General features: G+C 42.6%; 1 protein-coding gene across 1 annotated transcript in view; it reads left to right on the forward strand.

The window, feature by feature from the left end:
• The window catches only part of FAF1 (Fas associated factor 1), a 295,823-nt gene that overhangs the window by 259,741 nt on the left and 8,661 nt on the right, over window positions 1–27,421 (forward strand). The window contains exons 16-18 of the mRNA XM_056532377.1: window positions 4,527–4,607; window positions 4,688–4,765; window positions 13,953–14,168. Of these exons, the coding sequence (XP_056388352.1) occupies window positions 4,527–4,607; window positions 4,688–4,765; window positions 13,953–14,168 (375 nt within the window). The remainder of the gene's footprint in view (window positions 1–4,526; window positions 4,608–4,687; window positions 4,766–13,952; window positions 14,169–27,421) is intronic.

The raw sequence follows: 27,421 nt of genomic DNA on the forward strand, positions 1-27,421 counted from the left end.
GGATCCTGCACAGATTTTATGCGCAGGATTTGTACCTGCCGATTAGAAGCTGTGCTCAGTCATTTAGTTTACATTGAAATCTGCAGCAGAAAATCCTGCACATCAAATCTGCGTACGTGTGAAAGTACCCTTAATGTGTGTCATCAACAAAAACTTTTTATATAATGTAGATAATACCATTATATGTATATTTGTAATATACAATGGTTAAAAATATATATATATATATTTTTGTCCCTGCAGCTATTGCATGTGTGTCTCTATGAGGAGTCCAAATACAGGAAGTGTGGGTGGACAAGCAGGGCTCTGTACACTGAGGACAAACGGGGCTCTGTACACTGAGGACAAGCGGGGCTCTGTACACTGAGGACAAGCAGGGCTCTGTACACTGAGGACAAGCGGGGCTCTGTACACTGAGGACAAGCGGGGCTCTGTACACTGAGGACAAGCGGGGCTCTGTACACTGAGGACAAGCGGGGCTCTGTACACTGAGGACAAGCGGGGCTCTGTACACTGAGGACAAGCGGGGCTCTGTACACTGAGGACAAGCGGGGCTCTGTACACTGAGGACCAGCGGGGCTCTGTACACTGAGGACCAGCGGGGCTCTGTACACTGAGGACCAGCGGGGCTCTGTACACTGAGGACCAGCGGGGCTCTGTACACTGAGGACCAGCGGAGCTCTGTACACTGAGGACCAGCGGGGCTCTGTACACTGAGGACCAGCGGGGCTCTGTACACTGAGGACCAGCGGGGCTCTGTACACTGAGGACCAGCGGGGCTCTGTACACTGAGGACCAGCGGGGCTCTGTACACTGAGGACCAGCGGGGCTCTGTACACTGAGGACCAGCGGGGCTCTGTACACTGAGGACAAGCGGGGCTCTGTACACTGAGGACAAGCGGGGCTCTGTACACTGAGGACAAGCGGGGCTCTGTACACTGAGGACAAGCGGGGCTCTGTACACTGAGGACAAGCGGGGCTCTGTACACTGAGGACAAGCGGGGCTCTGTACACTGAGGACAAGCGGGGCTCTGTACACTGAGGACAAGCGGGGCTCTGTACACTGAGGACAAGCGGGGCTCTGTACACTGAGGACAAGCGGGGCCCTGTACACTGAGGACAAGCGGGGCCCTGTACACTGAGGACAAGCGGGGCCCTGTACACTGAGGACAAGCGGGGCCCTGTACACTGAGGACAAGCGGGGCCCTGTATACTGAGGACAAGCGGGGCCCTGTATACTGAGGACAAGCGGGGCCCTGTATACTGAGGACAAGCGGGGCCCTGTATACTGAGGACAAGCGGGGCCCTGTATACTGAGGACAAGCGGGGCCCTGTATACTGAGGACAAGCGGGGCCCTGTATACTGAGGACAAGCAGGGCCCTGTATACTGAGGACAAGCAGGGCCCTGTATACTGAGGACAAGCAGGGCCCTGTATACTGAGGACAAGCAGGGCCCTGTATACTGAGGACAAGCAGGGCCCTGTATACTGAGGACAAGCAGGGCCCTGTACACTGAGGACAAGCAGGGCCCTGTACACTGAGGACAAGCAGGGCCCTGTACACTGAGGACAAGCAGGGCCCTGTACACTGAGGACAAGCAGGGCCCTGTACACTGAGGACAAGCCGGGCTCTGTACAGTGAGGACAAGTGATCTGTGATCTGGTGTAGTTTCCAAAATGGGGTCACATGTGGGGGGTCCACTGTTCTGGCACCACGGGGGGGGCTTTGTAAACGCACATGGCCCCCGACTTATATTCCAACCAAATTCTCCCTCCAAAAGCTCCGTGGCGCTCCTCCTCTTCTGAGCATTGTAGTTCACCCGCAGTGCATGTTACAGCCACATATGGGGTTTTTCCAAAATAGTAGGCCATGTTGTTTTTGTTGTTTTTTTTCTGTTCTGGCACCATAGGGGCTTCCTAAATGTGACATGCCGCCCAAAAACCATTTAAAAAAAATTCACTCTCCAAAATCCCATTGTTGCTCCTTCCCTTCTGAGCCCTCTACTGCTCCCGCCGAACACTTTTACATACACATATGAGGTATTTCCTTACTCGAGATAATTACAAATTTTAGGGGGGTTTCTCTCCTTTTACCCCTTGTAAAAATTCAAAAACTGGGTCTACAAGAACATGCCAGTGTAAAAAATTATTTTGCTGCTAATTCCTGTGGAACACCTAAAGAGTTAACACTTTCTGAATGTCATTTTGAATACTTTGAGGGGGGCAGTTTTTATAATGGGGTCATTTGTGGGGTATTTCTAATATGAAGGCCCCTCAAATTTAACTGGTCCCTGAAAAATTCCAATTTTGAAAATTTTGTTAAAAAGTGGAAAATTGCTGCTGAACTTTGAAGCCCTCTGATGTCTTCCAAAAGTAAAAACATGTCAACTTTATGATGCAAACATAAAGCAGACATATTGTATATGTGAATCTGTATATAATTTATTTGGTATGTCTATTTTCCTTACAAGCAGAGAGCTTGAAAGTAAAAAAAGGAAAATGCTAAATTTTCAAATTTTTCATGAAATTTTGGCATTTTTCACCAAGAAATGAACCAAGTATCGACGAATATTTACCCCAATGTTAAAGTAGATTATGTCACACACAAAAAAATCTCTGAATCAAATTCATAAGTAAAAGCATCCCAGAGTTATTAAAGGAGATATCCAGTGGCGAACAACTTATCCCCTATCCTAAGCATAGGGGATAAGTTGCAGATTGCGGGGGGTCCGACCGCTGGGGCCCCCTGCGATCTCCTGTACGGAGCCCCGACAGCCCGCGGGAAGGGGGCGTGTCGACCTCCGCACGAAGCGGCGGCCGACACGCCCCCTCAATACAACTCTATGGCAGAGCTGAAGCGCTGCCTTCGGCAATCTCCGGCTCTGCCATTGAGATGTATTGAGGGGGCGTGTCGGCCGCCGCTTCGTGTGGAGGTCGACACCCGCTCTCTGGCCGGAGAGCCTGGCCCCCGTACAGCGGTCGGACCCCCCGCGATCTCAAACTTATCCCCTATCCTTAGGATAGGGGATAAGTTTTTCACCACTGGACTACCCGTTTAAAGCTTAAAGTGACAGTGGTCAGATGTGCAAAAAATGCTCTGGTCCTTAAGGTGAAAATGGGCTTGGTCCTTAAAGGGGTACTCTGGTGGACACCTCTGTCCATGTCACAAACTGCCCATAGCAAACATAAAATGAACAGAGTAGTCAGCAGAGAGCACTGTGGTCGTGACAGAAAAGAAATCCCAAAAGAAAATAATTTTCCTCTGTAGTATACAGCCGCTAATAAGTACTGGAAGGATTAAGAATTTTTAATAGAAGTAATTTACAAATCTGTTCAACTTTCTGGCACCAGTTGATTTAAAAAAAAAAAAAAAAGAAAGTTTTCCACCAGAGTACCCCCCTTAAGGGGTTAAAGACGTTCTACCAGGATCTCCACTAGGAATTGCTACATGCTCTATGAGAAAGTATAGACCAAAAGACTGATACTTTTTCAAAAACATAACAAATAAGGCTGTTCACATCTGTGTTAACCATTTGCTGATTTACAAGAAGAGACGAGATGTAAATCATGACAGTATCCAAAAGACAGCATTATAAGTCCTCTAAATTCATTGGCAGTGGTGTCTGTAGTTAGATAGAAACAGTAGCCATGATACCGGTGTGAACGGAGCCTAAATCTATTTGGAGACTACACATTGATGATGTGTATGCAGTACAGATATAAAGTAATTGTTCTGGTTTTTCCATAGCTTTGTGCAGTGGGTTCGGATGTGTTGGATCCCACCACTATCTAATTCAACAAAATTCTCAGTGATATTCTACCATGGAACTATTTTTCAGAAAGCGTACCTGTCATCACAGAAAAAAAATGCTTATATATGTTACTAGGTCATGCAGATGTCTGGCCTCTGTATTTGGCTCACAGATCCCTCCGTTATGCTGCTCACTCATTCTGACATCCACTGCTCAAGAAGGGGTATGTCCAAGGCAAGCACTGAGCCTGCCCTCACTCATCATGCAGCCACTTCCTACCTGAGTCTGCTGTGCTGTACTGTCTCTTCATCCAATCACTGCAGACTGCTCTGTAACCCCCTCCTCTCTGTTTTCATAGACAGGACAAGAGTGAGCACAGAGGAGTACTAGTCTCGCCCTCATTTCCTGGACTTTGTCCCAGCCTTTTCTTCAGCTGGGATGAAGTTGATTATGCAGTTGGACAGGATTATGTTCTGGATGGTGTGGGGACCCCTAGTGGTCTTCTTTATAAGCCATGATTTCTATTAAAAAAAAAGGGGATTACAATTTTTATTAGAAATGTTAATGTTTTGCCAAGATGTACAACATAAAGTTTTTGATTCTGACAGTGCCCATTTAAATTTGTACCACTTTTCTGTAAGTTGTGCTCAGTCCAATGTCCATTAAATTTTTCAGGGCACCTCTATGATGGAAAACAAATTCTTTGCATGTAAAACTATTTATGTTAAGATCTTCAGGGTTTTTTCCTCACCCTACTTTTATTATTTTTCCTAGGATGAGCGAGAAGCCAGAGAGAATGTAAAACGAGAGCAAGATGAAGCCTATCGCCTGTCTCTAGAAGCTGACCGAGCCAAGGTAAGTGCCCCACTATCACATATGGGAAGCAATAATGATGACGTTGACAATATCGGTATAAGAAATTCTTTCTGTCATAGAGGGAAGCCCAGGAGAGAGAAATGGCTGAACAGAACCGGCTGGAACAGATAAAGAAAGAACAGGAGCAGGAAAGAGAGGTAATATACAATATATACGAAACCTGCTCGAGGATCTTGCAGCCCCTTGTTATGCCAGAAACAGATTTGCCTTATTCTGCATTAATACCTTATGTATCTCTACATTAATATGAATATTTGATATCCAGGGACAAATATAAATCAGCTATTCACTGGGTGACAGACAAACTCAAGGCAGTGTTTCCCAACCAGTGTGACTCCAGTTGTTGCAAAACTGTACTGACACTGGTTGGGAAACACTGAATCGAGGACTTTTCATGCATACAGTTGTAGCAGTGCTGGATTTGTTCTGCATCGGTGGTCAATGAGGAATCATTCTGCTTCCACTCCTCCACATTGGTTTGATTACATTGTTGCTCTGCCTATGATCAGCCAGACATAGTCTCCTTGATGTTCACCTGATGAAGAGGATACTTCTTCAAAACGCGTTGTCTTATCTCTTCTTAATAAATCTTTTATTGTTTTATATATACCTGTGACTGCTGTTTAGTACTCTTAGTACTCCATTTGTCCTGCAGTTGGTCTTCAAATTATGGTGCTCAAGTAGGCAATAAGCTGAGAAAGTCTATTACTTCTGCCACCATTCTCCTTGGTGCTCAACAGGTATGACCCTGATGAAGAGGAAAATTTTCCTCGAAACACGTCGTAGTATCTTTTCTCAATAAATCTTTCATTATTTTACAAAAACAGAATTTAGTACTCAGTTATCCCGCTACCTCCTTCAGTTGGTCTCCGAATATTGGTGCTCAAGTAGCGCTTAAAGGGGTACTACCATGGAAAGCTGCTTTTTTTTTATCAACAGGTGCCAGAAAGTTAAACAGATTTGTAAATTACTTCTATAAAAAACCAATCTTAATCTTTCCAGTACTTTTTAGGGTCTGTATACTACAGAGGAAATGGTTTTCTTTTTGGAACACAGAGCTCTCTGCTGACATCATGACCATAGTGCTCTCTGCTGACATCTCTGTCCATTTTAGGAACTGTCCAGAGCAGCATATGTTTGCTATGGGGATTTTCTCCTACTTTGGACAGTTTTTAAAATGGACAGAGATGTCAGCAGAGAGCACTGTAGTCATGATGTCAGCTGAGAGCTCTGTGTTCCAAAAAGAAAAGAATTTCCTCTGTAGTATTCAGCAGCTAATAAGTACTGGAAGGATTAAGATTTTTTAATAGAAGTAATTTACAAATCTGTTTAACTTTCTGGCACCAGTTGATATAAAAAATAAAAAATAAAGTTTTCCACAGGAGTACCCCTTTAAGCTGAGAGAGTCAAGTACTCCTGCCAGCCAAGTACTCTTCCATGAAAAAAAAGATGTTAATCGGATAGAGAGTAATATGTCTTATTCCAAGCAGTATAGGCTTCCTGTTATTTATTTAAAGGGGTTATCCCAGAAAAAAACTTTTTTTTATATATACATATATATATCAACTGGCTCCAGAAAGTTAAACAGATTAGTAAATTACTTCTATTAAAGAATCTTAATCCTTTCAGTACTTATGAGCTGCTGAAGTTGAGTTGTTCTTTTCTGTCTAAGTGCTCTCTGAAGACACGTGTCTCGGGAACCGCCCAGTTTAGAAGCAAACCCCCATAGCAAACCTCTTCTACTCTGTGCAGTTCCCGAGACAAACAGAGATGTCAGCAGAGAGCACTGTTGCCAGACAGAAAACAACAACTCAACTTCAGCAGCTGATAATTATTTAAAGGATTAAGATTTTTTAATAGAAGTCATTTACAAATCTGTTTAACTTTCTGGAGCCAGTTGATATAAGAAAAACTTTTTTTTTTCCCGGAATACCCCTTTAATTCTACACACAGATCAAGATGAGTGTAGTCAGTACTGTCGCATCAAGCAAACTCTTCTCTGCTACAGTTTTTCCAGTCCCAGGCGTAAGCCCATTCCCAATGCTGCTCGGACGCCTCGCATACATGTATTTTCCTTTTGTCGCTCTGTGTATCTAAAGCAATAGTTCCCAGTAAAACAAACAGGCATTCATTCTGTTACCCTACCTTTTCATTCTACAAGCCGCCTTCACAATAGCTGTTTGGAAACTATTTTTTTTCCCACAAAACAAAACAAAAAAAAAAACATTTTTTTTTTCTTCTTTAAAACCAACCCCCGGTCTGGGTTTTTTTTTTTTTTTCAGAGTGCGGCCAGCGCTCTGTTCTTTTTAATACAGTGTGCAGCAATGAAAATAATAGCTATTTGCTTTGCAAAACAAAAGCCATTTTTTAACAATGCTGTTTATTACAGAATGCCGCAGTTGAAGTTCAGGGATTACACATAATCTATTGTTGTATGGCTGTGTTTGCTTACATAGAGGGGTTTTTGTTCAGCGCATATATTTGTAATGTGGCTATTGATCTATTCAGAGGAATAGCCACCTCCTCCCTTTTTTTTTTTTTTATTTATTTATTTTTTTTGTTTCGAGCCCCCGAGCCGGTGGCTGTTCAGACCGTCAGTTATATATTGCTCTTTGCATCATCTAATTGTTTTCTCTCCTTCTAAGTTGGTCCATTGCCTAGGTATAGGCATTGTTGAGTCTGCGTCCTGTGACAACGCCATCGGGGGAAAACTGGTTACATTGGGGAAATAGGAAATTCTTTGCACAAAAGGGGACTGCAGTCTAATGAGCTACTGTTTATCCTTGTGCCATATAATTGAGCGGGCGCAGTAAATAAAATGGCATCTGTTATTGCAGCCGGCAGGAAAATGTCAAAACAACAGAATGAAACAGGTGCTTTAATAACAATGGGGAGCGGCAAGTGAAAGGAAGTGCGGATTATAGATTAAACATGAAATGTAAAAAAAATTAAAATCTGGAGAACGATCAGCCGCACGGGTCTAGGATTCTTATTCGAAGTGCTGCAAGTCATTGTTACATGCAGGTTGAATTTAGACTTTAGACCTATAGATTATTTTTATTATAATTTTTATATATATTTATATTTTTTATATATATATATATTTTTTTTTTATTGTATTTTTTTAATGATTTTGTATTAGTGCTTTTGTATCCTGGGTCTAAGTATAGCACCAGCAAAAAGCACATTGCTAGGAACTACATTTAGGGTAGTGTTTCCCGACCAGTGTGCCTTCAGCTGTTGCAAAATTACAACTCCAGCATGCCCAGACAGCCGTTGGCTGTCTGGGCATGCTGTGAGTTGTAATTTTGCAACAGATGGAGGCGCACTGATTGGGAGACACTGTTCTACTCATTGACAACAATTGCATGCTTTGCTGAACCAAGCGTGTATATGTAATAGGGGTGGAGAATCAGGACATAACGGCTGTCGGCAAAACATACGGGCATGCTGGGAGTTGTAGTTTTGCAACAGCTGGAGGCAAACTGGTTGGGAAACACTGCTCTACTCATCGACAACACATGCGTGCTCTGCTGAGCCGAGCATGCATGTGTAGGGGAGATCAGGACATACAGCTCTCGGCCCAACAAACGGGTATGCTTAGAGCTCCTGCAACAGCTGGAGACACACTAACAGTACACTCACAGCTGACCCTTTGTCCAGTATACACACACGTGTTACCACCAAATCCATTATTATTATAGCTAGGATTCTAATTCTGAGGGCTGCAGTCGTTGAATTAAGACTTTGCGCTATGACTTATTTATTTTATATTTTTATTGTATTTTTTTACATTTATATAATTTTTTTTTACAGATTTAGTATTTGGGCTTTTTTAGCCTGGTTCTAAGTTTACGCAAAGCGTAGCGCTAACAAAAAGTACATTGGTAAGAACTACATATAGGGTACAGTTTCCCAACCATTTTGCCTCCAGCTGTTGCAAAACTACAACTCCCGGCATGCCCGGGATATTTTCAAAAACACAAATAACTGTAGCAGAGGGGATTCGATGCCACAGTATGGACTACTCAGCTCATCTTGATCTCTGTGTAACATTGCATTGAGGGGGCGGAGCCGTGACGTCACTATGCTCCGTCTCCGTGATCGCCAGTAATCAGACCCAGAGCAAGCACGCTCTGGGGGCTGATTCTAACAGAGTGCGGCGTGGCAGATAACGGGAGTCCCCAGCGGCGGTAACCCCCGCGATCAGGCATCTTATCCCCTATCCTTTGGATAGGGGATAAGATGTCTTAGCGCCGGAGTACCCCTTTAACAGGTATGGACCTGATGAAGAGGGTAATTCTTCCTCGAAATGCGTCAGCCTATCTGTTCTTAAGAAATCTGTAGCAAATTTTGGTGTATCATTTGACCTGTGGCGTAGATTTGAAATCTGCAACATATCAAATCTGCCAGAAGTGCATCAGTTGTGTAGCATCCAGTGTCAAGTTTTCTGAACGCCTGACAAGGGTATGTAGCAAGATGCGTTCCCCTGTCCGGTGCCGATCCGGTGTCCAAACTGAAGCGCCGGATGTTTGTGAAAGGTCCCATACAAATGAATGGAATCCGTTCTGCTATCAGTTTCTGTCCGATACACGTTGGAGGGAAACGCCACCAGGCAACTGATTTATGTAAAGCAGGTCTTTGAAAATCACAGCAATAGTGTGGGCAAAACATTAAAAAGTGCAGTAAAAACGCAATTTGTGAACATAGCATGAAGACTTTAAATCTTCATAAAACACATCAGTTGTGATTTAATGACAACATTTCTCTAGAAATCACACTTTGAGTGAGCAAATGCATCAAAACTGCAAATAGTGTGAATTAACCCCAACCCACTTATGAGCCTTAGGCTTGCATTACATATGTCCGGCATACGTGATCCCAGCTTAAATCTCAACGCAACGGATGCCATGACAATGTGCATCAGTTGTCTAGCATCCGGGGTCCATTTTTTCTGATCGCCGGACCGCAAAGCAAGATGCATCCCTGTGCCGGTCCAGCATGTCCAACCATCTGGCGTCTAAACTCAGATGCTGGATAATTGTGAACTTCCCCATTCAAATGAATAGGATGAGTTGTAACTTTAGTTTCCCTACGGTGCTTTTTCTCCAGCGCCAGAGGGAAAAGATGGCGGACGCCGGACATACGCAAAGGAGTCCAGCCAGATTATTAGACGACCAGGTACAGTGGCTTAACCCCCTCTCTCTGCAAAGCCAGAGGCTCCATGGGTAGTGTAGGCAGCATTAGAACTTCATTTTAGTGTGAAAATAGAATCAATATGGCAGAATACCCATGCCTGCCACATCAGCTAAAACAGGTAAGCACAAGGCGTACATGACACCTCTACATAAAGCTCGAATAATGGCCTTTGCTGCACCATATAAGCAAAAAAAATTATACATTTGTGGCGTGCAACAATATCTGCACAGATAGGTGTAAAAATACTGCGGAGATATCCACAGTATCTGCCCTATGTGAACATGGCCTTTAATATCGGTAAACCCCAGCACCATGAGCGTGCCTACGGCTACATAATATATATCTGTTAAAGGGGTACTCCGCTGCTCAGCGTTTGGCGCAAACTGTTCCAAACGCTGGAGCCGGCGCCGGGAGCTTGTGACATCATAGCCCATGTCACACCCGCCCCCTCAATGCAAGACTATGGGAGGGGACGTGCCAGCTGTCAGTTTGTTCCAAACACTGAGCAGCAGAGTACCCCTTTAATGTATGTGAATACAGCCTTATGTAGATATATATAAATTATTTTGCAGTGATGGAAACCATTTAGTCACATGTCGAAAATACTTAAAGGCCAACACTAGCATGAAGTGCCCTTATTCCTGGATACTCATCATTGTGTTCACCGTTTCTGTTTGTTGAATAAAGAAAAGGCCAATTGGCTGCTCCAGAGAAGCCACAGAAGGGATTAACGTCCAAGAAACAAGACAACACTTGTTTCTTTGTTGACAAACGAGCCCGGAAAACATGCGAGGTGTTACATGGAGGAGACGTAAGAACGGCCATGGGAGGATCAGGTTTAACTTTTATTTGATTGTTTTCTCCCCTCTTCATCTTCAAAGACAGGAGGATGAGCGGGGTGAAGCGGCGGCTAAAGCAATTACCCTCAAGCCTTGTTAACCTTTCGTGGTGACAATTAAATCAGGTGTCCTTTCGGGCCAGGCCGGCCGATCTAATTGGGATTTGAAGAGAGGAGGATTTCTTCTCATTATCTGCGCTGCACGCTGTCATTAAGTGCTGGGAATACACAGATCTGTCACCTGGCACTCACAGGACACTGATAACATTGTCTCCGCACCTCTGACACCTGTCCCTAAATCCTTTGAAATGGCAGCTAAAGGGGAAAAAAAAGCTATAACACAATGTTATATAACAGTATGCTCCTGTTTGTCTGCAATCACAGCGAGAGGTTGGGTTTAGTTTAGCACTTAGTCGTAATTATGATGATTTCTTGAGCACAAACCAAAATAAAAACATTTAAATAGTCTTTCATACTGAAATAACATTCATGAGAGATATTGATACATACATTTCACAAAAAAAGGGGAAAAAAATGAACAGCTATGTTTTATGCCCAGAATGATCGCTAAGGCAGACCCTGTGGGTCTTAAGTAATGTAGCAGTCACTTTCCTGGTGGCCTGGGGTTTTGTAGAGGCAACTTCCCTGGTGATCTAAGGTAATGTAAAGGCAACTTCCCTGGTGACCTTCTCTAGTGGTCTAGGGTAATATAGTAGCAACGTTTCTGGGGATCTAGGGTAATATTTATTAATCTTTCCAGTTGGCCTACAGTTGTGTAGAAACAACTTCCCTGGTGGTCTAATGGGTAATGTAGAGGCATCTACACTGATGGGCTAGGGTAACGTAGAGGCAACTTCCCTAGGATAATGTAAAGGAACCTTCCCTGATTGTCTAGGATAATGTGGAGGCAACTTTCCTGGTGGTTTAGGGTAATGTAGAGGTAGTTTCCCTGGTGGTCTAGGGTAATGTAGAGGCAACTTCCCTCGTAGTCTAGGTTAGTAGATTGATTAATATGTGGTGTCCAATGGTTTTCTTACCTGTTAGACTGGGTTCACACTACGATTTGAACTACGGTTCCCGTATACGGCTGGGAGGAGGGGTGGGCGGGGCTTAATCGCGGCGCCCGCACTCAGCCGTATTCGGGAACCGTAGTTCATGTATGTCTATGAGCCGACCGGAGTGAACCGCAGCCTCCGGTCAGCTGCTTTTTCGGCCGTATGCGGTTTCCCGACCGCAGGCAAAAACGTGGTCGACTCATAGACATACATTAACTACAGTTCCCGAATACGGCTGAGTGCGGGTGCCGCGATTAAGCCCCGCCCACCCCTCCTCCCAGCCGTATACGGGAACCGTAAGTACAAATCGTAGTGTGAACCCAGCCTTACGATGTTCCCAGTGCTCTGTCTTTCTAATGCACTCATTGTAGCAGGTAAATTGCAAATACACAGGAATTCTGGTGTAGCTTGTCCCAAAAAAGCTGCTGTACATGCCTGAAACCACATGTACTATAGTTTAGGCACTTTTTATGCCTTGTCCAATGAGGGGACAGGGCTTATCAGAGTGGAAGTGTAGCTTGAAACGCAGCACCATGTGCCATTATTGGTACAAGTTTTTGGCAAAAATTTATATCTAGAGATGCACCAAAGTTACGAAACCGCAAAAGCGAATCAGTATTTTTTTCATAAGCAGGAGTGGGTGCAAAACACAGAAAAAGGTGGAAATTTCTCCATTATAGTTTTTCTTTGTGTTGGTTCCACTCCTGGTTTGGATTGAAAATATGAGGAACAACTACTAATCAATATATATCGCAGCTTTTTATACTGTATCCATTGATAGGGCATTGTCACTTTAAAAAATCTATGGACCTGTTTTAGAGGAAGTTTTGATTGGTCAGGCGGTTCTGTCCTATGTGCCTCTGCAGGCTTCACATGATGACCAGCTATACTGAAAGGTATGAGACATCCGGTGGCCATTTGCGCTCATCGCACCCCTGCAATTTAACTGTGGGGGTCCGATGAGCCCACCCACACCCACCGACACCTTCACTTTCACTATAGATGCAGTGATCGTCATTGATCACATCAATCCATAGGGTTAATCGTGGACATCATGGCTGATGTCTGCCATTATCGGTGAGTCACCGACTGCTGTCAGCAGCCGGGGACTCACCGATAATGGCAGACATCAGCCACAATGAAACAAGGGCCCACTATGATGTGCGTGAAGTTACTCGCGGCAGCGCTGTACATTTACGGCACATGTCTTTAAGGGGTTTAGTTAAACAGAAAGTGTAGATGCAGTATGAACAGAGCTTTAAAAGTTAGAAAAATAGTTGTCTTCATGATAACCAATGGTGAGTGCACAGCTAGTATTAGATTATAGGACAGAGCAGAACATGTGAGATTGTCTCTAGAACAATTAGATGCTTCAGTGTTAACTTAAATGGGCACGCTCATTAAAACATTTTTTGCTATTGCACTCATTATGGTAAATAAAAAAATATTTCTAATATACTTTGTTTTAAAAAAAAAAAAGAAGTTTTCTGTGTTTTATTTGTGTTTAAAAAAGCCGCCACTAGGTGTCTCCCTACTTGTCCAGAGGGGGGGGGGTGCAACCTTATCCAATCAGAGCTCATCTGCTCTGGGCTGTGTGTAGCAGAGTGAGGGAGGAAGTTCTCCCCTGTATGGCTTCAGATGATGTATGTGTGTCAGTCTGGAGTGCTGATGGGTGGGTGTGCAGCCTTAGCCAATCATAGCTAATCTCACACTGTACTGCTCTGAGCTGTGTGAGGGAGGAAGTTCTCCCCTGTATGGCTTCAGATGATGTCACAGCAGCTGGTTAACGCCCCTTTCCAGTCTGTGAATCTGACTGAGACTGAGCAGAAAATACAGAGAAATATCAGGGTAGAAAACTAACAAATAATAAAAATGAAGGCAGGGGGTGGTTTATCATGATGGAGGCAGTGAACTGGGAGGATTATAAAATTTAACAAGATCATGAGAGGGACTCTTTAAATGACTTAAGAAGTTTTTGTTTCACAATCCTCTTTTGTATCCATCTGACTATGGCTCCAGTGACACTGAAACATTAACCAAGCGGCCGCGCTTTCACACTAAGTCCATCTTTAATACCTTTTAGAGACAATTAATTGGAAAGAATTTGGTTTTGAAGAAAGGTTAAATGGGGTTTGTCATTTCAAAGTCCTGGGATGCATTTGCAACTTTTTTAGTTTTATTGTAGTGGGATAAATGACCGTGGCCTATTGACCCTCTTTATCTCATTCCCAGGCTATCAGGCTTTCCCTGGAACAGTCCCTTCCACCGGAGCCACCAGAGGAGCAGGCTGAGCCACAGAGCAAGCTGCGCATCAGGACACCGAGCGGAGAGTTCATCGAAAGGCGTTTCCTGAGCTCCAACCCTTTACAGGTGGTCTTCAACTTTGTAGCATCCAAAGGATTCCCTTGTCACGAATACAAACTGCTCAGCACCTTTCCACGTAGAGATGTGAGTATCTCCTCAGGGGACCTACAGATGGTTCTTCATCCTATAGAATTGCATTCAGTAGTTGGGAGACTGTGTTTTTGGGGTCTGAGAGTTTAGAAGTCCGCACTTCTCCTTCTTAGTTCTTGTCATTTCTCATGATAGAAACTCTCAGACCCTGACAGATAAAAACTTTTGATATAGAATGTTAAAAAAAAGTTGTCTTTTTGTTTATTTTTAATGACCGTTCCCAATGAAGGGGGGTGAAAACAGTGGGGGCCCAAGAGCCTTGTTGGCTTTCCTTGTCCAGCCTTTTTGGTGGGAAAAAAGCGTGCGGCAATGTGAATTATGGCACATGTTGATATTGAATACAATGGGGACATGTACCGTATATACTCGAGTATAAGCCGACCCGAATATAAGCCGAGGCCCCTAATTTCACCCTAAAAACCCTGGAAAAGTTATTGACTCGACTATAAGCCTAGGGTGGGAAATACATCATCCCCCCTGTCATCATCCAGACCCCCGTCATTAACACCCCCCATCATCAACACCCCCCGTCATCATCACCCTGTCATCATCCCTCTCGTCATCATCCCCCCCTTCAACTAAAGGGGGGTCTCGATGATGACGAAGGCCGCAGTGCTCTTCAACCTGCAGACCTCCAGATGTTTCAAAACTACAACTCCCAGCATGCCCGGACAGCCGATGGCTGTCCGGGCATGCTGGGAGTTGTAGTTTTGCAACATCTGGAGGTCCGCAGGTTGAAGACCACTGAGAAGTGATTGACAGGCGGAGAGTTCACTCGAGTATAAGCCAAGGGGGGCGTTTTCAGCACAAAAAATCGTGCTGAAAAACTCGGCTTATACTCGAGTATATACGGTATTTCTTGCAGTTTTCACACACATTCCAACACTGACTTGCACCATGTGAACATAGCCTAACAATGTGACCGCAAAGATACCGTATGTGATTTAAAAAGATATTGAAGGAGATTTCTCATTCCTTTCAAACGTATGGCTTTTATATGACAATTTTTTTTTTTAAACTTACTTTTGCTTACATGTGACCTATTTATCAAATAGTCGCACAGCCTTGATGAATAAATCGGACGTAAGCAAAACCCGGGAAACCCGCTTATAAAAGCATTTATTAAAGCAGAAAAGTTTTCCCTTATGTTAATAGCCGAAGTTCTTTATCAACTTTATTACCAGTAGCGTTGCTAGAGAGTGACTGGGAGGGGGGGGGGGGGGGCATACCACATCGGGTGACACCCTGACTGGCCTGCCCGAGTCAGAAATTAAAAATATTAAAAGCATACTATGCCGCACCATGAATATCCGTACTCTGGAGGCTTTTTCTTTTAAATTTTGAGCGCGCATTTTGTAACGGTGGGCGGAGTCTTGCGTCGCTGCGCTGAGACCAGAGTTTACGTCGAGAAAGAAGACAGCGCAGCACCAACAGGCATATAAACAATAGTGAAGCCACAAAAAAAATATATAGCTTGGTACGTTACCCACCCCAAAATGTGGATGAAGCTGTATTACTATGGATGTTTCTATTTTTAAGGCTGGATTCACATCACGATTTGAGTGTCCGCTGCACAGATACAATTTCAGAAGCTCAAATCGCCTGAAATGGTATCTGTGCAGGGACAGGTACTGACAGATACGGAGCCATTAACTATTATGGGGCTGTAGACCCGATCGTAGTCTGCTGGTGACTACGATCTGGTCCTTTTCTCAGCATGTCAGATTTTTGACACAGACTGAAAATCTGACCTGCTGAGAAAATGTGCAGCGGACATTCAAATCATGATGCGAATCCAGCCTAAGGAAAAATGTTAGTGCCACATATGGGTTATTTACGTAGTCTGTAAAAATTCTTACACAATTATTTTGTGCCTTATTCTATTTTAACACAACATTCATTTTGAAATTCAGTGAGTATGCCAGCATGTAAGTGTCCTAAAATTAACAAGGTGTGCAGTGTGTATTTTTCAACCTTAAAATTAATAGTTATTAGTTATATAATAAATTTTTCCTATAATTAACATTAATGTAGTAACTTTGTTTCATGATGCAAAACAAGAACAGTTGTTAAAGTGGATATTAATGTCCTTTCCTGCAGACGTATGCACTTTCTGTAAGCCAGGTTGGACCTGGAATGCATATGCGACTTTTAAATAGAGATGCAACAGAGGAAATTATTTTCTTTTTGGAACACAGTGCTCTCTGCTGAATAACGAGCACAGAGCTCTCTGCTGACATCATGAGCACCGTGCTCTCTGCTGACATCTCTGTCCATTTTAAGAACTGTCCAGAGTAGGAGAAAATCCCCATAGCAAACATATGCTGCTCTGGACAGTTCCTAAAATGGACAGAGATGTCAGCAGAGAGCACTGTGGTTATGATGTCAGCAGAGAGCTCTGTGTTCCAAAAAGAAAAAAATTTCCTCTGTAGTATTCAGCAGCTAATAAGTACTGGAAGGATTAAGATTTTTTAATAGAAGTAATTTACAAATCACTTTCTGGCACCAGTTGATTTAAAAAAAAAAAAAAAAAATGTTTTCCACCGGAGTACCCCTTTATCATTATATTTTTGTAGTTCTGACATTTACGCACGCAATGATACCAAATATGTTTATTATTGTTTTTTTTTACGCTTTTTTGTATTAATATGGGGAAAAGGGGTAATTTAAAACTTTATTGGGGAGGGGCTTTTTCACATTTATTTTTTTACTTTTTTTAAACTTTTTTTTTTTACATTTATTTTATACTTTTTTTTTTAGTCCCCATAGGGGACTATTATTGCTAATACTGTTCAGTGCTATGCATAGAGCATAGCACTGATCAGTATTATCGGCGATCTTCTGCTCTGGTCTACTGGAAGGCAGATCAGTGCAGAAGACCCCAGGAGACGGACAGAGGCAGGTGAGGTGATCTCCGTCCTCCATCTTGGCTGATCTGATCCCCGCGGGCGATCAGATCAACCATTATAAGTGCCGCACTGCCGCAGATGCCGTGATCTGTATTGATCATGGCACCTGAGGGGTTAATGGCAGACATCAGCGCGATCGCTGATGTTCGCCAATACCGGCGGGTCCGCGGCTGCCGACAGCCCCCAGGACCCGTCGGGAATGAAACAAGCGCAGCTCCTGCGCTCGTGTCACAGCTGCTCAGTAAATGTACGGCGCTGTGCGCTAGGTGATGCTATGCAGCGCCATACATTTACGGCGCTTGTCCTTAAGTGGTTAAAGTAGTAGTGCAGCAAAAAATTACTTATCCCCTATTCTTTGGATTGGGGATAAGTTATAGATCGCGGAGGGGTCCGACCGCGGGGAGCCCCCCCCCCCCCCCCCCGCAGTCTACTCAACATGGCCCATTCCAGCCCCTGCAGGAAGCCTTGGAAGACACACCCCTTCCATGTAATCTCTATGGGATACATGGAGGGGGGCCCCGTTCAGGAGATCGCAGGGGTCCCAGCGCTCAGACCCCCCACGATCCTTTCAATTGGGGATAAGTTATTTTTCACTGCAGAACTCCTTTAAAGTTAAACCGGTAAGTTCGATGATAATAAAAAATAAAATAGAATCATTACGTTTTCATGGACATTCTCTCCCTTTTAGATGGGGAGAACAATTGAAAGTGGGGATTGATGTAAATCAGGGTTTTCTTTTCATTGGGGTATGGCAGAGGAATGGTTAATCTGGGTGCCGTCGGACCTGCCCACCCTAAACTGAGCGGCTGCTAAAGTCGGATGAGAGGAAGCGACTCATTTGTAGATCATTTTATTAATAAACTGTTTACAAAATATTTACAAGCTGCATACAGCACTGAACACCGGGGGCTTACAAATGACTAATACAGCTGAAGCTGCGAGATGTCTCTGTAATATATTCTAATCTCCTTAGAGCCGCCGATAATTAAACTGGAAAGAATACAATTTCCAGCAGGCCAAGAACTGCGAGTACTTATTGTGTGATGATATAGGACTTCTTAACCCTTCTGCTGCCAGAGGCCTCTGTAGTCCTTTTCCTGGGTCTTATCGTTTATGTCATCGCATAGAACTGCACCATTATTGGTCTCCTCACCTTTATAATATTAGAGTGAAGTGCTTGATGTAGGAAACCTTTGGGTCAAAGGATTGGGTTGCCACCTTTCTTGCAAAAAAAATTAACCGGCCGTGCTAATTTGCATAGTTAATTATATAGGCGTAACATCACAGGATACCGATATGCGGGGGAAATTTTATCCTATTCTGACCCCTATAACTTTTGTATTTCTCCTTATATGGGCCTGTGTGAGGGCTCTTTTTGCGACCTGATCTGTCGTTTTTAACAGTACCCTATTTTTTAATCAAATTCGGGAGTTGCAGTTAGTTACTCACTACAATTCCCAGCATGCCCTGATACAGCCTGTGGCTCAGCAGCTGCCCCAAACCAAAACTACAACTCCCAGCATGTTTGACTATATAGTAGTATATAGTGTAGGTCAGTGTTTCCTAACCAGGGGTGCCTCCAGCTGTTGCAAAACTACAACTCCCAGCATGCCCGGACAGCCAACGGCTGTCCGGGCATGCTGGGAGTTGTAGTTTTGCAACAGCTGGAGGCGCTCTGGTTGGGAAACACTGATATAGTATATAGTGCAACATTCCGGGAGTTGGAGGATTGGTTGGATAAATACCCAAATTACCGGCTGTGCCAAAGTCAAAGGTCAGATTAAGGTCAGTCAAAGGTCAGATTAACACAGTTTGGTGGTTTAAAGGGGCTATCCAGGAAAAAAACTTTTTTTATATATATATATATATATATCAACTGGCTCCAGAAAGTTAAACAAATTTGTAAATTCCTTCTATTAAAAAATCTTAATCCTTTCAGTACTTATGAGCTTCTGAAGTTGAGTTGTTCTCTTCTAAGTGCTCTCTGATGACACGTGTCTCGGGAACCGCCCAGTTTAGAAGAGGTTTGCTATGGGGATTTGCTTCTAAACTGGACGGTTCCTGAGACACGTGTCATCAGAGAGCACTTAGACAGAAAAGAACAACTCAACTTCAGAAGCTAATAAGTACTGAAAGGATTAAGATTTTTTAATAGAAGGAATTTACAAATCTGTTTAACTTTCTGGAGCCAGTTGATATATAAAAAAAAGTTTTTTTCCTGGATAACCCCTTTAAGGTGGTCGTAAGCAATGATTTTATCATCAGTCTTTGATGTGATATGTTCTTCTGTATGTTGTTCATGGGATTGAGAAAGCTCTCATGTACAGTCACAGCCTTATTCCTACTGACGTCCGGTTTTATCAGGTCAGTTTGTCATTGTAAGAGCTCTTCGCACAATTGTGTTATGGAATTTATGGGGTCTGGATCTGTAATATGGCACCCATAGAAATCTGTGGGACTTTACTGTCTATCAGAATAAAATGTCTTGTTTCGTTGCATACAGTATAATGAAGGTATAGAAATTCTTCTAGGGGAGTGTTCTGTATCTTAAAGGGGTTATCCAGGAAAAAAACTTTTTTTTTTTTTTTATACATAAACTGGCTCCAAAAAGTTAAACCGATTTGTAAATTACTTCTATTAAAAAATCTTAATCCTTTCAGTACTTATGAGCTGCTGAAGTTGAGTTGTTCTTTTCTGTCTAAGTGCTCTCTGATGACACCTGTCTGTCATCTGGAACTATCCAGAGTAGAAGCAAATCCCCATAGCAAACCTCTTCTACTCTGTGCAGTTCCCAAGACAAGCAGAGATGTCAGCAGAGAGCACTGTTGTCAGACAGAAAAGAACAACTCAACTTCAGCAGCTGATAATTATTGGAAGGATTAAGATTTTTTTAATAGAAGTAATTTACAAATCTGTTTAACTTTATGGAGCCAGTTGATATAAAAAAAATAAATAAAATGTTTTTCCTGGAATACCCCTTTAACAAGTCTGCATACGAGTACCATGCTGCCATATGTATGTCAGTAGAATCTAGATCTCTGGTTGCATTGAGGGCTGATTAGGTGGCCAAGATCAAGTAACTGGCTGCTATGGTTCAGGAGCCTCCACCATAGAAGTACACGCTGCAACAAATTGGTCACAATTACGATTTATTTATTTATTTTTTTATAAGTGATTACCCAAGGTTTAAAGGGGTTCTCTGGTGCTTAGACATCTTATCCCCTATCCTTTGGATAGGGGATAAGATGCCTGATTGCGGGAGTCCCGCCGCTAGGGACCCCCGGGATCTTGCACGCGGCACCCCATTTGTAATCAGTCCCCGGAGCGTGTTCGCTCCGGGTCTGATTACGGACGACCACAAGGCCGGCGGCATGTGACGTCACGCTCCGCCCCTCAATGCAAGCCTACTGCTTGTGGTCGTCCGTAATCAGACCCGGAGAGAACACGCTCCGGGGACTGATTACATACGGGGTGCCGCGTGCAAGATCACGGGGGTCCCCAGTGGCGGGACTCCCACGATCAGGCATCTTATCCCCTATACTTTGGATAGGGGATAAGATGTCTAAGCACCGGAGAACCCCTTTAACCTTCTCTCTTACCCTTGGGATAAGTGATAAGCATCTTATTAGTGGGGGGCAACCACTGGGGCCCCTATCATTTATGAGAGTGCACGTCCTTGTTACCCAAGTTTACTTGGCTATCTTTGGCAGCGCTAACAGAGCAGTGGCTTAACATATGCACGCTGCTCAATTCACTTATGAGACAAGGGACCATCGTTGCCTTGATTAGTGGGGGTCCCTGAAGTCGGACCTCCACCAGTCGTGTCCTTATCACTTTATGAGCTTATAGTTGGTAAACCAGGCACTCAGTGTATGAGCTATATTCCAGGGATAGCATTCTTATAAGATTTCTTTGCTTTATTTCCTTTGACTCATTAACTATAGAAAAAGCTTTTTTAGAGAGCTGTGCCACACATTGTATTGGTAACCCATTTAAGGCTGGGTTCACACCACGTTTTTGCAATACAGTTCCCGTATCAGGTTTTTGATAAAAAACGGATTCCTCAAAACCGGACTAAACTGTATCAGAACGTGTGTACAAATTTCAACCCGTATACAGTTAAAATCGCGGCAATAAAGAGGAAATTATTTTCTTTTTGGATTTCTGTCTGTCCACAGTTCTCTCTGCTGACACCTCTGTCCGTTTCAGGAACTGTCCAGAGCAGGATAGGTTTGCTATGGGGATTTTCTCCTGCTCTGGACAGTTCCTGACATGGACAGAGGTGTCAGCAGAGAGCACTGTGGACAGACAGAAAAGAAAATCGAAAAGTGAAAAAATATCTGTAGTAAACAGCTGCTAATGAGTACTGGAAGGATTAAGATTTTTTTTTTAATAGAAGTAATTTACAAATCTGGCACCAGTTCATAAAAAAAAAAAAAAAAAAGGTTTTCCACAGGAGTACCCCTTTAAAAACAATGGAAGGCTGCTGCATGTGGAATTTTTGGGGGGGAATTTTTGGAATGGGCTTTTAGGCTTTGCAGTGTAAAAGGTGACAACTACTTCCAAGTGCCACAGCTTGTAATGGCTCTTCTTCTCTTTTCCCCAGAAGCAGCATACCTCTTGCCAGTTTTCAGGTACTGAACAGCACTGGCAAAGCATGGGAGAGTAAAGATATTACTTTTTTATAACCCTTTTTATTCCACTAAATGGCCAAAAAAAGGGAATAAAATGCATCTTGGTAACTCTGCCAGCTGCTGTTTTTATTGTGTGTTTTTTTTTTTGTTTGTTTTGTTTTTTTTTAGCTCTTTTTAAGTTAACTGGCTCCAGAAAGTTAAACAGATTTGTAAATTACTTATATTAATTTTTTTAAATCTTTTTAGTACTTATTAGCAGCTGTATACTACAGAGGAAATTCTTTTCTTTCTGTCCACAGTGCTCTCTGCTGACATCTCTGTCCATGTCAGGAACTGTCCAGAGCAGGAAAAAATCCCCATAGCAAGCCAATCCTGCTCTGGACAGTTCCTGTCATGGACAGAGGTGTCAGCAGAGAGCACTGTGGACAGAAAAAAGAAATTCAAAAAGAAAAAAATGTCCTCTGTAGTATACAGCTGCTAATAAGTACTGGAAGGATTAAGATTTTTTTAATAGAAGTAATTTACAAATCTGTTTAACTTTCTGGCAGCAGTTCATTAAAAAAATTGAAAAAAAATGTTTTCCACCGGAGTACCCCTTTAAACTTTAGAAAGTAGACCTGCCGCATTTTACAGTATCTGCTCCGGTTTACACAACATTCTGCCCGACCAGTGTGGTGGGATTAGGTGGATCACGAGTCACTTGAGGTAATCCCGCAGCTGAAGGCATTGCTTAATCATTTAAAACCAGTTTGCTGGGTTCAGTATGGTGCGATTTGCTTAAATCTGTTTAATTGGCCACTTCCAACAAACAAGTGAGATAACATTCTGGCAACCATGTAACCGAGACGAGAAGAGGAAACCGTACTGTGCATATTTCAGTGACGCTCATCCACTTGTATCAAATAGGCTGAGGAATCTACATCGTGAGCTAAGCCATTATGCACCCTATTGATTTACAAAGAATTGGTGACCTCTCCAGAATGTGACCCTTAGTAAAACCTGTAGCTGTTTAGATGGTTATTGACAGCACAATTCTTGCACAATCTGGTGAGAAGAAGGCCTTGTAGCACATAACCAATGCACCTGATCCTTCCCATTTATTAGACTTCACATATATCTGACAGCTTTGCCACATTCAGTGCACTCGAGTGTTTGTCTCAAGTTTACAGGTATGGCCACACACTGTGTAAGGGTATGTTCACACGGAACCAATTTGCTGTGGAAAATCCACAGGGGATTTTAATACCATTAACTTCAATGGGTTTGTATGTACCATTGACTTCAATGTTTGTTTGTTTTTCATAGTAAGCAGGCTTATTGGCCTTCAAAAAAAACTATACATATATATATATATATATATATATATATATATATACACACCCACACACACACATATACAGTGGGGATCAAACGTTTGGGCACCCCAGGTAAAAATTTGTATTAATGTGCATAAAGAAGCCAAGGAAAGATGGAAAAATCTCCAATAGGCATCAAATTACAGATTAGACATTCTTATAATTTGTCAACAAAAGTTAGATTTTATTTCCATCATTTACACTTTCAAATTAACATAAAACAAAAAAAAGGCGTCTGCAAAAGTTTGGGCACCCTGCAGAATTTATAGCATGCACTGCCCCCTTTGCAAAGCTGAGGCCTGCCAGTGTCATGTATTGTTCTCAATCATCATCTGGGAAGACCAGGTGATGTCAATCTCAAAGGTTTTAAATGCCCAGACTCATCTGACCTTGCCCCAACAATCAGCACCATGGGTTCTTCTAAGCAGTTGTCTAGAAATCTGAAACTGAAAATAGTTGACATTCACAAAGCTGGAGAAGGCTATAAGAAGATAGCAAAACGTTTTCAGATGACAACTTCCGAACAGAGGATATTGACATCAGGAACAGTGGAAGTTAAAGCAAGATCTGGAAGACCAAGAAAATATCAGACAGAACAGCTTGCAGGATTGTGAGAAAAACAATTCAAAACCCACGTTTGACTGCGCAATCCCTCCAGAAAGATCTGGCAGACACTGGAGTTGTGGTACATTATTCCACTATAAAGAGATACTTGTACAAATATGGTCTTCATGGAAGAGTCATCAGAAGAAAACCTCTTCTATGTCCTCACCACAAAAATCAGCGTTTGAACTTTGCAAATGAACATATAGACAAGCCTGATGCATTTTGGAAACAAGTTCTGTGGACCGATGAGGTTAAAATTGAACTTTTTGGCCGGAATGAGCAAAGGTACGTTTGGAGAAGAAAGGGAACAGAATTTAATGAAAAGAACCTCTGTCCAACTGTTAAGCATGGGGGTGGATCAATCATGCTTTGGGGTTGTATTGCAGCCAGTGGCACAGGGAACATCTCACGGGCAGAAGGAAAAATGGATTCAATAAAATTTCAGCAAATTTTGAATGCTAACTTGATGCCATCTGTCAAAAAGCTGAAGTTAAAGAGAGGATGGCTTTTACAAATGGATAATGATCCTAAACACACCTCGAAATCCACGGGGGATTACATCAAGAGACGTAAACTGAAGATTTTGCCGTGGCCTTCACAATCTCCTGACCTCAACATAATTGAAAATCTATGGATAGACCTTAAAAGAGCAGTGCGTGACAGACAGCCCAGAAATCTCAAAGAACTGGAAGACTTTTGTAAGGAAGAATGGGCAAAGATACTTCAAACAAGAATTGAAAGACTCTTGGCTGGCTGCAAAAAGCGTTTACAAGCTGTGATACTTGCCAAAGGGGGGCAGTACAAGATATTAACTCTGCAGGGTGCCCAAACTTTTGCAGATGCCATTTTTTGTTTTCTGTTATTTTGAAAGTGTAAATGATGGAAATAAAATCTAACTTTTGTTGACATTTTATAAGAATGTCTAATTTGTAATTTGATGCCTTTTGGAGATTTTTTCCATCTTTTCTTGGCTTCTTTATACACATGAATACAAATTTTTACCTGGGGTGCCCAAACTTTTGATCCCCACTGTGTATATATATATATATATATATATATATATATATATTATATATATTAAGCTAGAAATAACCAAGCTTCACTCGTTCATGCGCACAGTTAGTCTTCAGACAGGAAAAGAAGAAAGCACGTAGCAAAGCAGCGTATATAGAAACTTCAGGTCTATTGGATAAAACTTCTCAGGAACAGATGCAAGTAAAACATACCAAAAGGCAGGAGAAACGACAATGACACGTCACATGACCGGAAACGAGTCATTGCGGTTTCTCCTGCCTTATGGTAGGTTTTACTTGCATCTGTTCCTGAGAAGTTTATCCAATAAACCTGAAGTTTCTATATGCGCTGCTTTGCTACGTGCTTACAGTGGGGCAAAAAAAGTATTTAGTCAGCCACTATTTGTGCAAGTTCTCCCACTTAAAAAGATGAGAGGCCTTTAATTTTCATCATAGGTATACCTCAACTATGAGAGACATAATGAGAAAAAATATCCATAAAATCACATTGTCTTATTTTTAAAGAATTTATTTGCAAATTATGGTGTAAAATAGAGATGAAGGAAGTTACAGTGATTCGATTCGTCTCTCCTAGAACTGTATCCACCTTTTCCAGCCCACCAGAGCACCTGAAAACTTAACTAATTTATGCAGGCTAATGTCAGCTGCGAAGTTCGTGATGAATCGAATCACTGTAACTTCGCTCATATCTAGTGGAAAATAAGTATTTGGACACCTACAAACAAGCAAGATTTCTGTCTCTCACAGACCTGTAACTTCTTCTTTAAGGGTCTCCTGTATTAATGACTCCTGTTTGAACTTATCAGTATAAAAGACACCTGTCCACAACCTCAAACAGTCAACTCCAAACTCCACAAAGGCCAAGACCAAAGAGCTGTCGAAGGACACCAGAAACAAAATTGTAGACCTGCACCAGGCTGGGAAGACTGAATCTGCAATAGGCAAGCAACTTGGTGTGAAGAAATCAACTGTGGGAGCAATTATTAGAAAATGGAAAACATACAAGATCACTGATAATATCCCTCGATCTGGGGCTCCACGCAAGATCTCACCCCATGGTGTCAAAATCTTGAACAAAGAAAAAAAATCTTGAAAAAGAACAGTGAGCAAAAACCCCAGAACCACATGGGGGGACCTAGTGAATGACCTGCAGAGAGCTGTGACCAAAGTAACAAAGGCTACCATCAGTAACTCACTACACCACCAGGGACTCAAATCATGCAGTGACAGACATGTCCCCCTGCTTAAGCCAATGCATTGCTGGGCCCGTCTGAAGTTTGTTAGAGAGCATTTGTATGATCCAGAAGAGTATTGGGAGAATGTCATATGGTTAGATGAAACCAAAGAAAAGAAAATCAGGTATTTCTGATAAGGGACCAGGATGACTGATCTGTGTAAAGGAAAGAATGAATGGGGCTATGTATCATGAGATTTGGAGTGAAAACCTCCTTCCATCAGCAAGGGCATTGAAGATGAAACGTGGCTGGGTCTTTCAGCATGACAATGATCCCAAAACACACCGCCCACGCAACGGAGTGGCTTCATGAGAAGCATTTCAAGGTCCTGGAGTGGCCTAGTCAGTCTCCAGATCTCAACCCCATAGAAAACCTTTGGAGGAAGTTGAAAATCTGTGTTGCCCAGCGACAGCCCCAAAACATCACTGCTCTAGAGGAGATCTGCATGGAGGAATGAGCCAAAATACCAGCAACAGTGTGTGAAAACCTTGTGAAACAGAAAACATTTGACCTCTGGTGAACTTTTTTTTTTTTTTTATTGACCAAATACTTATTTTCCACCATAATTTGCAAATTAATTCTTTAAAAATCAGACAGATGTGATTTTATGGATTTTTTCCTCATTATATCTCTTAGTTGAGGTATACCTATGATGAAAATTACAAGCCTCTCCCTTAACCATAAAATAACTGATAATAGAAATGTCAGTATGGGTTCATTCCCACTACGATTATGCAATATAGTTTTATTGCTGGACTAAAAACCGCAGATTTCAGTCAGACAATAAAAACTAATACAGTTCAATAATGAGCCGACTGAAGTCACTATCTGACTCCATTCGGCCCATTGAAATGAATGGGATGCGGTGCAGGTCCGGCCGGGTTTCAGCAGTGGACAGTTTTTACATTTCCCCACCAGATCCAGCAGCCGTATTGCGTAATTGTAGTAGGAATGTAAACTAACAGTCGGACCTGAGTTAGAGTTTCAATAATAACTCAAACCACTAACTACTGCTGGATAACAATTAGGAAAAGAAATAAGTAGTCAGAATATTCAATCCTTATTACTACTATGTATCAAGCAGGATGTATTAGGGCATCTCAACAGAGATTAAGTTGTTAGCTCCAAGGTAATCTTATATACATAGAGCAAAACAGCACACACAAATACCGTAACTAATGGGCCAAAAAAGAGCTAGGCCCTTACTGTGCAGATTCTTATCCACAAAAATACTGCAATATTTCAGACCTGACTAGCCCTACAATGGTGAAGATAGTCACACTAGGCCTAGACTGTTTTACCACCCATACAGGAACCACACCTTCCATAGACATCCCTCATTTGCCACAGGTGCACCACTAGATGCTTGTTACCCACAGAAACCCTAGCCTGTGCCACAACTCTTGAATGCGAAAGAATACTATTTTTGCCAGGGGTCCTGGATACTAGTGGGTAGTGGCCACAAAGGACAAAT

Source organism: Hyla sarda, chromosome 7, assembly GCF_029499605.1.
Source record: "Hyla sarda isolate aHylSar1 chromosome 7, aHylSar1.hap1, whole genome shotgun sequence".
In the NCBI taxonomy this organism is placed as follows: domain Eukaryota; kingdom Metazoa; phylum Chordata; class Amphibia; order Anura; family Hylidae; genus Hyla; species Hyla sarda.